The 13,120-nt window shown below is 40.1% G+C and overlaps 1 protein-coding gene across 1 annotated transcript in view; it reads right to left on the bottom strand.

Moving 5' to 3' along the window:
- Positions 1 to 13,120, bottom strand: part of sbf2 (SET binding factor 2) — a 568,047-nt gene that overhangs the window by 306,891 nt on the left and 248,036 nt on the right. The window contains 1 exon segment of the mRNA XM_072592265.1: positions 12,131 to 12,253. Coding sequence (XP_072448366.1) covers positions 12,131 to 12,253 — 123 coding nt within the window.

Here is a 13,120-nt window from a genome sequence, read left to right as displayed (position 1 = left end):
ACCCTGAGGAACTCCCGCAGTTTTGTCCTGTGGTTGACAGAAACATAGGAGCAACAGTAGACCAAGTTTACTCAATATGATCACAACTGAACTTCTATTTCAATGCCAAGCTCCTGCACTCTCCCCAAACGCTTGACACCTTTACTGTCTAGAAGAGTCAGGGTGGGTATATGAATTCTGCTGCTGTGAATGGCCCAAAATGCCCCATGCATGCCCAATCTTGAGTTACCAAATCTGTTTGAAATCTGTCCCATTTAGCAGTGAGACAATGCCACAAACATATAGAGGATATTCTCCGTGTAAAGGCAGGACTTTGTCTCCACAAGGACTTTGTGGTGGTCATTCTTACTGATGCTATCTTGGGATGAGGTCAAGTATGTTGAGAGGAATATAGGCCAAGTGCTGGCAAATGAGATTAGATTAGGTTAGGATATCTGGTTGGCATGGACGAGTTGGACCGAAGGGTCTGTTTCCGTGCTGTACATCTCGATAACTAAGAGGAGATGATAGCCTAGTGGTATTACAATGAGACTATCAATCCAGAAACTTTGCTAATGCCCTGGGGCCAGGCTCAAATCCCACTATGGTTTCATGTTACGCAGGCAAGGAAACTTCTTGTTGATTACCACGTACAGTCCTCCATCAGCTGATAAGTAGTCATCCATTGTGAACAACACTTAGAGGAAGCACTGATAGTGACAAGGTACAAAATGTACTCTGGATTTCAATATCCACCATTAAGAATGGCTCTGTATCAGAACAGCTGATCGAGCTGGCTAGGTCTTAAAAGACATAGGTGCTAAAATGGACTGCAGCAAGTGGTGAGAGAACTAACAAGAGGGAAAAACATACTTGACCTCATCCCAAGATAGCATCAGTAAGAATGACCACCGCAAAGTCCTTGTGGAGACAAAGTCCTGCCTTTACACGGAGAATATCCTCTATGTGTTTGTGGCATTGTCTCACTGCTAAATGGGACAGATTTCAAACAGATTTGGTAACTCAAGATTGGGCATGCTTGAGGCATTGTGGGCCATTAACAGCAGCAGAATTGTACTCCAGCACAAAAAAAATCTGTAACCTCATCGTACAGCATATCCCCTACTCAACCATTACTATTAAGCCAGGGAATCAACCTGTATCAAAGGAGAGTTGAGGAAGGCACGCTAGGAGCAGCATAAGGTGTACCTGAAATCAAGGCATCAACCTGATGAAGCAATCAAATAGGACTACTTGCATGCCAAGCAGAAGTAGCAAGTGATAGACAGAGCTAAGCCATCTCACAACAAACGGACCAGATCAATATCCAGGCTTGGGCTAACAAGTGGCAAGAAACTTTTGTACCACATAACTACTAGGCATTGACCACCTCTAATAAGCAATAATCTAATCACCATCCCTTGATATTTGAAGGTGTTACCATCACTGAATTCCCCCATTATCAACATTCTTGTGGTTACCATTGGCCAGAAATTCAAATGGACACATTACATAAACACAGTGACTACTACAGCAGGTGAGAGACTAGGAATAGTTAGGGAGCACCTTACATCCTAACTCCCCAAAGCCTGTCCACCATCTAAAAGGCATAATTCAGCAGTGTAATGGAATACTTCCCACTGGCCTGGATGGTCTCAGTTCCAACAAAACTCCAGAAGCTGGAAAACATCCAGGACAAAGGGGTCCACTTGATTGGAATCACATCTGGAAGCATTCACTCCCTCCACCACCGACACTCAGTAGAAGTAGTGTGTAACCATCTACAAGATATATTGCAGAAATTCACCAAACTCTAAGACAGTGAAATAACGTGATGGAGGTCAGTATTCCATCAGCAAGTCACCCTTTATTTACATGTGCACAGTATGCTGACTCTGACCAGCTAGCTCAGAGCCAGTCCTTACAGTGAGGAGAATCCTTGAACCTCCTGTTTATACCTGTCAGCGAGGATGTCCTGATAGGCCCAGGTTAATAGCCCCAGTCAGGGAACTCATACTCAGATCCACCTGGCTGACCTCATTCCAATTACTACATTCGTCCCGTCTAAGTCCAGGAATGTAGGCCTGTTATTTTCTTACAGCTGCTCCTGGGACATTTTTGCCCCAGGTCCAATTCCTCCAGCTCCGACTCAGACATGGATGGCCGGTGTTAGTCACTATGTTTATGCAATGAGTCCAATTGAATTTCTGGTCAACTGTAACCCCAAGCATGTTCATAATGGGGCATTTGCCCACTAGAAAATGGTGCAGGCTGATGATACCCCAAATGGCAGTCTTGTATATCAGTACAAAGCCTTATGGTTACTAATTGTGGCATACTTGTGGGACTCATCGAGTCGTAACTGCAGGTATGCATAGCTCATGCAGCTTCATGAAGGATAGTCTCCCCTCCCACCTCCCCCCGCCAGTTTTGCATACAAGTCCTCAATGCGTGGGATTGAGTATTTATCCAGCTGTGAGAAGTGGTTTATCGTTTGCTTAAAATCCTCACCAAGGTGAATCAAGCCATCTGGCTTCATGATCGGTACAACTGGTGCTGTCCATTCCACAAACTGTACACGTTTCATGATTCCTTTATTCGCCAGCCTCCTGATTTGTGCCTCTACATTTGCACACAAAGCAAATTGCGCAGGGCAGATCTTGCAGACTCGCTTCCTGGTAAACATGTACGGTGGTCTTGGCACCTTTGATAGTCCCTCCACCTCGCTGACATACTTCAGGGTGCTTTTTTATTTTGGACTTCACTCAGGAAGCCATTTTCAAATCGAAAAACACTGAGCCAACCAAGGTAAATATTTTTCAATCCCATCAAGCTTGGGCCCAAGCTGTTCACTACGATCAGCGGTAACTAGGCCAACTGCCTCTCATAGAAGACCAGAACCAAAGTCGTACTCTTAATTTGCAACAGTTCCCAGGTGTACATTCTCAGCCTGGCTGAGATCTTGCGCAAACCTAAGGCACTGAGTCCACAGCCAACCTCGTGAAAGACTGGTTCTGCAATTACCAATACAGCTGCGCCGGTACCGATCTCCATTAGAACCAGATGACCATTTAATCAGACATTTATGCTGATTGATTCCGATTTGGATGTTGCTAAGCAATTTAATTGTTCCAATCCATACATATGTAGACTTCCCAGTGTGTGCACTCTCCTGGGTACTGGCCTACAAGTTATCTTGCTCAAGTCAGACCTTGTCAGACTCCTTTGCTGTCTTGAGCCCGCATACTGGCAACAACTACAATGGCTTGCCAGCCAGTTTTGTTTTGGGATTTTGCTGTGGGCTGACTTAGGGTCACTCTGCTCAGGATATGTCCTGCATGAGGTTATGCGATTGCCTGTACTCAAGTATACTCCCAAAGTTCAGTGAGACAGGTGAGCGTGTATATTTCTATCAGTACACCCTGTACCTCACATGCTCCATTTACAACAATTTCTAATGACAAATTCCATTTATAGTGCCAATTTGAAATCCATTTGGGCTTCAGCTAGCAGGCATTTTTGCATGGTTACGTAGCTTATCCCACATACCAAACAAACACTCTCTCAGCATCTCATTCAGGGTCAACGCAAAATCACATGCCTCTGCCAGTCACCTTAACCTTGTCAAAAATCCCAACACAGACACCCAACTCAAGGACAACTGTTGCGAGTGAATATTCTTCAGCACCGTACTGTTTTCTCTCGTTGTCACTGAAATAATTCCACAGAGATTGGTATCCCATCACTAAGTCACCCTTTATTTACACGTACACAGTAAATGTCCAAGCTAGCTTTGACCAGCTAGCTCAGAGCCAGTACCTGGAATGAGGAGAATCCTTGAGACTCCTTTTATACCTGTCAGCCAGAACTCCCTGATTGACTCCAATTAACAGCCCCAAACAGTGAACGCATACTCAATGACATCCACCTGGCCAGTCTCATTCCAATCACTACAGACAGCACTTGCCAAACATATAACCACTTCTATCAGGAAGTATAATGACAGCAGATCTATGAAAACACCACCAACTACAAGTTCCCCCCCAAGCTGCTCAATAATATCCTGACCTGGAAATATATTACTGCTCTTCATTGTCAAAGTTCTGGAATTCCCTCCTGAAGGATATTGTGGTCAACCTACAGTATGTGGACTGAAGTGCTTTAAGAAGGCATCTCACCCACAAAGGATGGGCAATAAAAATATGCTGGCCAGCCAGAGATCTCCACATTCAACGTGAATAAAACTGAAGAAATCTATCAATTTTTTTTCTTGAATACATTGAATGAACTGGCCTTCGCTACGTTATGTGATAGAGAATGATACGATGGAGGATTTCCCCAGCTCAAATGAGGATCTGAGAAATGGTTCTGCCCAAGGTAAACTGGTAGAATAAGGTTTTCTGTCTTGTTGGTTTCCTTACTACGTGGCGCAGACCCAGTTTAATACCAACGTCTTTTAAGACTTGGCTAGTTCAGTCAGTAATAGTGCCACCAAACCATTCTGGACGATGAACATCAAACTCCCATCTAGAATACATTCTGTGCCTTTGCCACCAACTGATGTTCAACATAGAGGAGCATGATTCATCAGCTGAGAGGGAAATGGTACATGCTAATCAGGAGGTTGAATTGCTCATATTTGACCTGATGCTATAACACTTCAATGTTGAGGAGACTCTATCTTCTGCACACCACTGTGTCACCACCTCTGGGATACTAATGTCCGAGAATGTCTCAGCCATTCTTATGAAACAGTTCCTGGCAGATAATGTAACATTGCTTCTTGACTCGTGTTTGGGAAAGATTTCTGAATTTAGGCACAAGCCCCTCCCCCTCCCCCAAGTATTCTTAAGGAAGGCTTTGCAAGGTCAGCAGGGCTGTACATGCTGCTATCACTTCCAGGTGACCCATCTGGATATCATTCTTCTTTTTTAACCAGACTTTTCAGCAGTTAGGTTTACTAAGCCATTTCACAGGACATTTAAGAGTCAAGTAGATTGTTATGCATCTGCAATCACAAATAAAGTAGATCAGATGGGGACATCAATTAACCAGACTGACCATTAGGGAAATGGGCAAAGGTTTTATGGTCATTGTTAATTAAGCTTTTGAATTTAATTCAAATTTCACGATCTGCCATGGTGGGATTCAAAGCCATGTCCCCAGAGCATTCGCCTGGGTGTCTGAATTTCGAGTCCAGTGACAATACCACTATGATTCTGTATTCCCCAGCTTAAGTTTATTACATTTCTAACACTTCCCAAATCTGACCAAAGTCATCAACCCAAAATACTTGTTTTAGTTTCTCTCTTGCAGTTGCCATTTGACTGCTGAGAATTTTCGGTATGTTTATTTCAAATTTTGAGTATTGACAGTATTTTGCTTTGGTAAGACACATCATTTACGAAAAAGGCAGACAGATGCCTTTGGTGGCAGCCGTGATGTAGTGTTGTTTTAAAGTGCTTTACGTTGGAGGGAGCTTGATGTGAAGTTCAAGACATGAACATAATGGTTCCTGTAATTATTAGTCGATCTCATACGTTAAGTTTGAGGATGGGCAGTACAACATCTTGTGGTAACAAAGTAGAGTATAATCACTGGCAACAATACATCCATCCCAATGAGCTGAATGTATTCTATGCTTGTTTTGAACAGAAGGTCAGTGAAATGATGTCACCTTCTCCAAAAGCCTCGGGTGCACCTGTACCCACAGTCACCACTGCAGAAATCAAATGGGCCTCACTGAGACTGAACACAGGGAAAGGGAGTTGCCAATGCAGTTCCCAACCGTGCATTCAGACCCTGCACTGGTCATCTGGTGGGAGTATTCACAGACATAGTTAATCTCTCCTTACACCGATCTCAGGTTCCCACCTGCTTCAACAAGGCCACCATCATCCCGATCCCAAAAAAAATCAGGCAATGTGCCTCAATGACTTGAAGGAGTAAATATCACCATCAATTTCTCCTGGTCCATCTATGTCAACGCTACAGTCAAGAAAGTGCACCAACACCTCTACTTCCTCAGAAGGCTAAGGAAATTCAGCAAAGACACATCGACTCTTACCATTTTTTATAGATGTATCACAGACAGCATTCTATTGGATGTATCACAGTTTGGTATGGCAACTACTCCACCGAAGACTCCAAGAGGAGAGTTGTGAACACAGCCCAGTCTATCACACAAATCAGCCTCCCTTCCACTGACTCCATCTATTCCTCCTGCTGCCTCGGGAAAGCAGCCAACAGAATCAGAGAGCCCTCCCAATCTGGTTTTACTCTCTTCCACTCTTTTCCATTGGGAGGAAGATACAAAAGTTTGAAAACAGACTTAAGAACAGTTTCGTCCCCATTACCAGACTTATGAACAAGCCTCACATTAGACTGGATCTTTTTCTGCACCTTTTGTGCAGCTGTTATATCATATTCTGCATACTGTTCTAGTACCTATGCAAGGTACAATCTGTCTGGATAGCATACAAAACAATACTATTTACTGTACCTTGGTACATGTAACAATAATCAATCAAATAAAATTTGCACTGCAGACATTTCGTGCAAAATCTTGAGCATCGGGTAAGCAAGTTAGAGCAGCTGCATGAAGCAACAGGAAATGAATACCCAAAATACAGACTGATCAAGAAATTCTAGTATGCTCAATACGGATTGGAGAAGTAGGAAGGAATTTTAAACCAAACATGTTGTGAAGTGAGCCAGGTCACAAGTCGATTTGATATTTTTGTTCTGCATTGTTTCAACGTTGCATGTGAACGAGGAATTGTATTTCATTTCATTTCATTCCATGTTATCACCTTTGATCATAGCTTCAAAAGTCATAAGTGCCACTCTCCCAAACTCCTGGTATAAAATCACCCAAATTCCTGTTCACCTTAAAGATTCTCTGCAAAATCCATCTCTCTGTCATACCCTTCCTAATATCTTCTTTAGCTTTGTCAAATGGCTGGCATGTGTGTTAAAGTTACTACATAAATGCAACTGTTGTTTATGATTAATGTAATTGGGATAAAGGTAGAATATTACAGGACACAAAAATTAGGGCAATCTTATTACTTTAAATAACAAAGTAATAATCATTTCATAGAACAAACATGATAAAAGCAGCTTGGACCCAGAAAATTGACAGCTGTGGGCTTTGTACATTACAGATAAAACATCCTGCAATGTAAATAGAAAACTAAAATGGACAAAATCTTTTGAATGCTTTGAAAACTGAATTGAATTAATGACATTTTTGTTATCATTAACTACCCTTTTTTAGAGAAGTTTGGAATTACCTAATTAAATCTAGGCTGACAATTCTTAATGTTCTTTCATTTTGTCATTTTATGATTAATGTCAACAAATTAGCGAGTATATTCAAAGAATATGAGATGGCTTCACTTTAGCACAAGAAAGAAGAATGTTTTGATTTGCATTTGGTGATATGATTAAGGAGTCCCTAGATAAGCCATGGTATTGGCCAAAAGCAATGTCTCACATTCTCTAAATTCTCCTCACAGTCGAAGCCTCAGTGTGAAGTTTATGATGCGTATCAGGTGACATGAACATTCTGCAATACTGTTCAGTTAGGATTTATCACATCACATTTTTTGCAGTACTTCCTGACTCTTTTTAAATTCTTTATTGATTAGAATTATTAGCTTTTCTAAGCCTTTTCCATTATAAATAACCTAAAATCTCCATAAAGGTAAAATTAGGCAAAAGGCAAAGCTGGAGAAAAGACTGAACACAATCAGGGGTAAGCACTGTGGAACATTTTCACTGGAATGCAGAGCACTAGTTATACAAAAGAAAGTGGAAAGAAAGAACCTGTCCCTAAATGCTTCAGAACCAATTATATACTTTTGAACTATAATCAAAGCTACATAACTAAATATTGCTGTCAATGTGTGTTCTGTAGGCTCTCAACAAGATTAATGATTCTTTTGTTGGAATGTAGTTAATGAATAAATATTGGCCAGTGTACTTGGATGACCACTGAAGATTGAGCTTTGGTTTAATGTCATTCAAAAGTCAAAACCTGTGACAATGAAGAATCAGTATACATTATACAGTGAAGTCACTTAAGGGGGCTTGAACCATTTAACCAATGTTTTTTATATTCATTGGAGGAGTTATCACTGAGCCAGGTTCACACACATTTTCCAGAATGTTGGACTAAAAAAACCCAGAGAGGAATGCAAAGGAGAACAGGAAGCAAAAACCAAAAAGGTGTAAGTTGTCAGATGAGATGGAAGGAGGTCACAGGTCAGAGGGTAGTGGAGAGACAATTGGAGATTCTACAAGTGACCAAGGTTAATAAACTAAATGCGCTGGATGACAGGAAGCTGCTGGAGATTTGAAATGATCATCATAAGACGACAGTGGATGGAATTTAATGGGGTAAAGCCAGACTATGTTGCTGATGTGGGAATCTCTTGATCGTTGATGTTTAAAAGTGACTTAAGGATCACAACATACGAAGCACTGAAGTTGCGCATTAATCAAGTAGGCTGGATAAGATCTAGCATACATTTTGGATGCAGCACAGCATAACTGCTTTAGTTTAATTAAGTCTAATTTATATTAGCTACTTTTTAACTTGCAACAATTAACTATTATTTCGTGTTAGGAAATCTGAATTGTTGGAAGTTGAGGAAAATCAAGATGGATTAACATCCCAAATTCAAAGTTTAAGTGACAGCAATAGAAATATTGGCTTGCATTCAGGAAAATCATGATCATCATGAATTCCAATTGATGTGAGTTATTACAATCACCTTCCAAATGTTTGCAACACATGTAATTGCATAAGAGTACAATAAAAAATTTGAGTGGTATTGTTATGGATAGGCCAGACCCCCTCAAAGCATTTCAAGAAAGTAGCCTAAACCCTAATTTTTCTGATTGTTTTGAGCAGGTGGAGAGTGGATATTCCAGGAGTGAAGCAGCTGGTCAAAACTATTCTGTTTTAAACAAAACAGAATACGTTTACGGAGTACCAAATGAAAAACGAACAAGACAGAATAGAATACAGAAGAACATAACCTATCAAAACCCAACAGACTATCCCAATCTAATGATGCCGTTCCAAATTCCTGCAACAATCCCCATAAACACCTCTTGGCAAAAAAGGTAAAATCAAACACAGGGTCTTACAGCAGAGATAGAGGTCGCAGAGAGATTCAGCATGGAACACTTTCTTCCATGTAGTTATTTCTTTGACCAGCAGCCCTCAAAACTGACTGCTTGCTCTGAACAGACAGACTAAAACCAAAACAAACCTAACCAGAGAAAGGCTGAGCTGGTAGAACTGGCCACTCCCCTTTCATTGTACAAGCGTTTACTTAACTTGAAAGCTTTTTCCCTGAGACAGTATCTGTTAGCTATAATGAAATTGGGCCTAAATCCCATCAAAACTAGACACCCCAAAACCTGTGTCTTTACGACTGTTCTGAAGTAAAAAGCAAGGACAACATAACCTTGTTAAAGGAGCAGCATTGTCACAGCATTACATTTATTTGCCATTAAAAGTCTCTAAAACTTAGCTACACCATTATAAAGATTTGAAACCCAAAACAAATTGTGTGGCATAATTTGGAAAATATATTCTTATCCCTTGACCATAATGTCAATAAAACATAATTTACACAAAATACAGATTCAGGATCCTGAAGACCTTAATCTGTCCATTTGTCAGTTGTGTCCTGCTAATAATCCGAAATCACAAGATTCCATGCTGAAACTCAAGGCTGCCATTTCAGGGCAGGACTGGAGAGAATGCTGCAGAGTCATAGGCACTGTCCTTTGGATAAGACATTAAAATTGAGACCCTGCTTGCCTACTGCTCAGGTAAATACAAAAGATCCATTGGCATTATTTTGAAGAGCAGGGGAGTTGCTTCTAGTGTCCTGGTTGATCTTAATCCCTCAATTAAAATCACAAACAAGTAATTTTGCTAGTCCCACATAATTTCTGGTTACCATATTTTCTACACTTAAACAGTGACCATACTTCAAATCACTTTATTAGTTAAATACTTTAAGACATTGCGAGTACTGATGAAATATATAACAGAAATTAACATAACTTTTTTGTCTGTTTTGAAACAGTTGGAGGGACTTGTAAACTTCATAATGATACAGTATCCAAAACATATAAAATGTAGAATGCATTTATAATAATAGGTCTTACATTATGTGGAAATTAAACTGAGTTAACATTGCATGGCTGCCACCGGTCATTGGAACTGAAAGACATTAGTAACATAACAAGTTTTAAGGACAGAAGCAGGGAAAAAAAAATTGGGCTATTAAACAAAAAAGCAAAGCCTGTGACAGGGTGGAAGACCAGAGAGATCAAATGACAAATGGGATGGTAATGAAACCAAAAAAGGAACTAAGACATGTTGAGATGAAATGTAATTGGGCATAGCAGAATCATCACAGACACATTTTGGGGGAAAAAAAAAGGGAATAGAGGTCTGAAATAAAAAGATCTGTTTATGGAACATACGGAAACGGATGAAGAAGAGCTGTTGCCAGACGAAATAGAGTTAAAATTTTCTGTTTTAATTCACTACAACTACAATATAACTAAAGCTGGATTTAAGGTAAAAGTACAATCCACTGCCCAAATGAAGTCCCCATTTTATTTTTAGAATGCGTACTTAATGTTCTAAACATACAAAATAATTCATCTCCCGAAGAAACTGATAGCTACCTGTCATCTACAACTACTTAAGTTTATCACAGCAAATTTTTTACCTTGAAATCTGACCTCCAGCAGGTCATAACATTCCATATCACTTACAAAGCATGTCATGCACACCATTTATATATTAACCGGTTAGTAAGTAAATTTCCATTTGCCAAAATGCAAAAAATTGACATATCTTCTGTTTTTAGTACATTTTTTGTTACAAGTTCTATATGATTAGCTGTACAAGACATTGGTAAAGCCACATTTGGATTACTGTTTTGTAGGAAGGATGTTATTAAAATGAAAGTTGCGAAAACGATGTGAAATACAAGGAGAGGCTGGATAAGCTGAGACTTCTTTTCCCTTAAGCAGAGGAGGCTGATGGGTGACCTTATACAGATTTATAAAATCATGAGGGACAAAAATAAGGTGAATAGCCAAGGTCTTTTTCCAAGGGCATGAGAGTCTAAAACATAGGTCTAAGGTGAGAGGGGCGAGATTTAAAAAGGGACCCGAGGGGCAAGGTTTTCACACAAAAAGTGGTGTGCAAATGGAATAGGCTGGTACAATTACAGCATTTAAATATATATTTGGATGGGGTAGCACAGTGGTAAGCACATCTGCCTCACAATATCAGGGACCTGGGTTCAATTCCAGCCTTAGCTGTCTGTCTGTGTGGAGTTCACACATTCTTCCTGAGTCTGCATGGGTTTCCTCCAGGTGCTCCAGTTTCCTCCCATAGTCCAAAGGTGTGCAGGTTAGGTAGACTGCACATACTAAATTTCTCTGTCGTGTCCAGGTATGTGCTGGTTGATGGGTTATCCAGAGTAAAATGCAGAGATAGGGTGGGGACCTGGGTTTGAGTCGGGTGCTCTTTGGTGTGTGGTACAGAGTTGATGGGCTGAATGGCCTCTTTCCACACTGTAGAGATTCAATGAATAGAAAATATTTAGAGAGATACTGCCCAAATGCAGGTAAATGGGACTAGTTCATTTCATGTTGAGATGGAAAACCTCTTTTTATGCTGTATGACTCATGATCAATATATGAAAAGATAAAATTATCTGCTTTGTTCAGTTCACACCTTGTTAAACAGATGTGCCAAAGGGCCTTTCTTGGTCCTGTAGATCTTTAATAATGAAAATCAATTTGTTTTTGTCAAGTGTGTAGTCTCTAAGAGTTAAATAAATAAAGAAATTCAAGTATTAAATAATTAAGTACACAGACTGTCAGAAAGTTTTATATTTTGGAAAGATTTGATTTGATTTATTGTAGTCACATGTACCCAAGTACAGCAAAAAGCTTTGGTTTGCAAGTGGTGCTGGCGGATCATAGCAAACAAGGGCATACAGATAATAGTGTTTAGACAGAGTGCGGCATACAGGTTACAACTACACAGGAAGTGTGCAAAGCAAGATCAGCATAGAAAGATAAGAAGAGTAAAATTTACCTTGAATATTTCTGGGTAATCCAGTCGGGACACTAGCACCAAACTTTTAGGTGCAAACACCTGTGCAGGTTGTATTAACCCTGTATCCTCATCTTCACCTTCTGTATCATCATGTTTAGCTCCCTTAAAAAAAATTGAAGAAATTAAAATAAATGTGACAATATACAAGCAATCCTAAAAGTGTAAAGTACAGATTGCATGCCTCAATATTCCAAAAGCATTGATTCAAAATTTAGAACTAAGCTTTCTTCCTGTGAAAACAGAGTGCTGGAGAAGCTCCATAGGTCTGTGATATCTGTAAAGATAGCAAGTGTTTTATTGTTTTGAAATCAAATAGGATTCTTCTTCAGAACTAAGGAATGGTGGAAACGTTGTTTGCTGTTGAAAGATGGGGGAGGGGAAGTGGAACAAACAGGAATATTAAGGAAAGATTAAAGTTTGACCAATCGAGGGAAGTAGGGAGGAGAAAAGGACATGGTTGACGCAATTGCAATATCTGGGTAATCCAAGATGGAGAACGGGGAAAACATTGTGGCTGTAAGAGCTGCTCCGTTTTTGAGATATTTTAGGTGTTTGGAGTGATTTCCTCGAATTCCAGAAGCAATTACTGGTTTGTATGCTATTGCACTGTTTTGGAACTTTGGGGAAAAAAGATCAAACAGCTGAACTTTCAAAAGGAGGAAGACAGACAAAAATCAGTGACTATATGGTCAGTGAGGGAGAGAGAGAGAAAAAGAAACCTACACAGCAGTGAATCTGCACAGTTTCTGCCATTGCTATTTGAGTTCATGTATCTCTGTACATCAGAGCTTGTCTAGGAAAAATTAACACAGTAAACTTCACAGCTGACCTTGGAGGCACCTGTGTGGGAGAGCTCACAGCTTAGGAACAGGTAAGTGCATAATCTTTAAAAGTACCTTTGCTGTAAGTCTACAATAGTGAGTAGAGTGGGCTCTTTCTTGATTACATGTTTTATTTCGATCGGTCTCG

The sequence above is a fragment of the Chiloscyllium punctatum genome, chromosome 22 (genome assembly GCF_047496795.1).
Source record: "Chiloscyllium punctatum isolate Juve2018m chromosome 22, sChiPun1.3, whole genome shotgun sequence".
Classification (NCBI taxonomy): domain Eukaryota; kingdom Metazoa; phylum Chordata; class Chondrichthyes; order Orectolobiformes; family Hemiscylliidae; genus Chiloscyllium; species Chiloscyllium punctatum.
The sequence above is the reverse complement of the archived record's forward strand: the minus strand, read 5'-3'. Positions and strand labels throughout refer to the sequence as shown.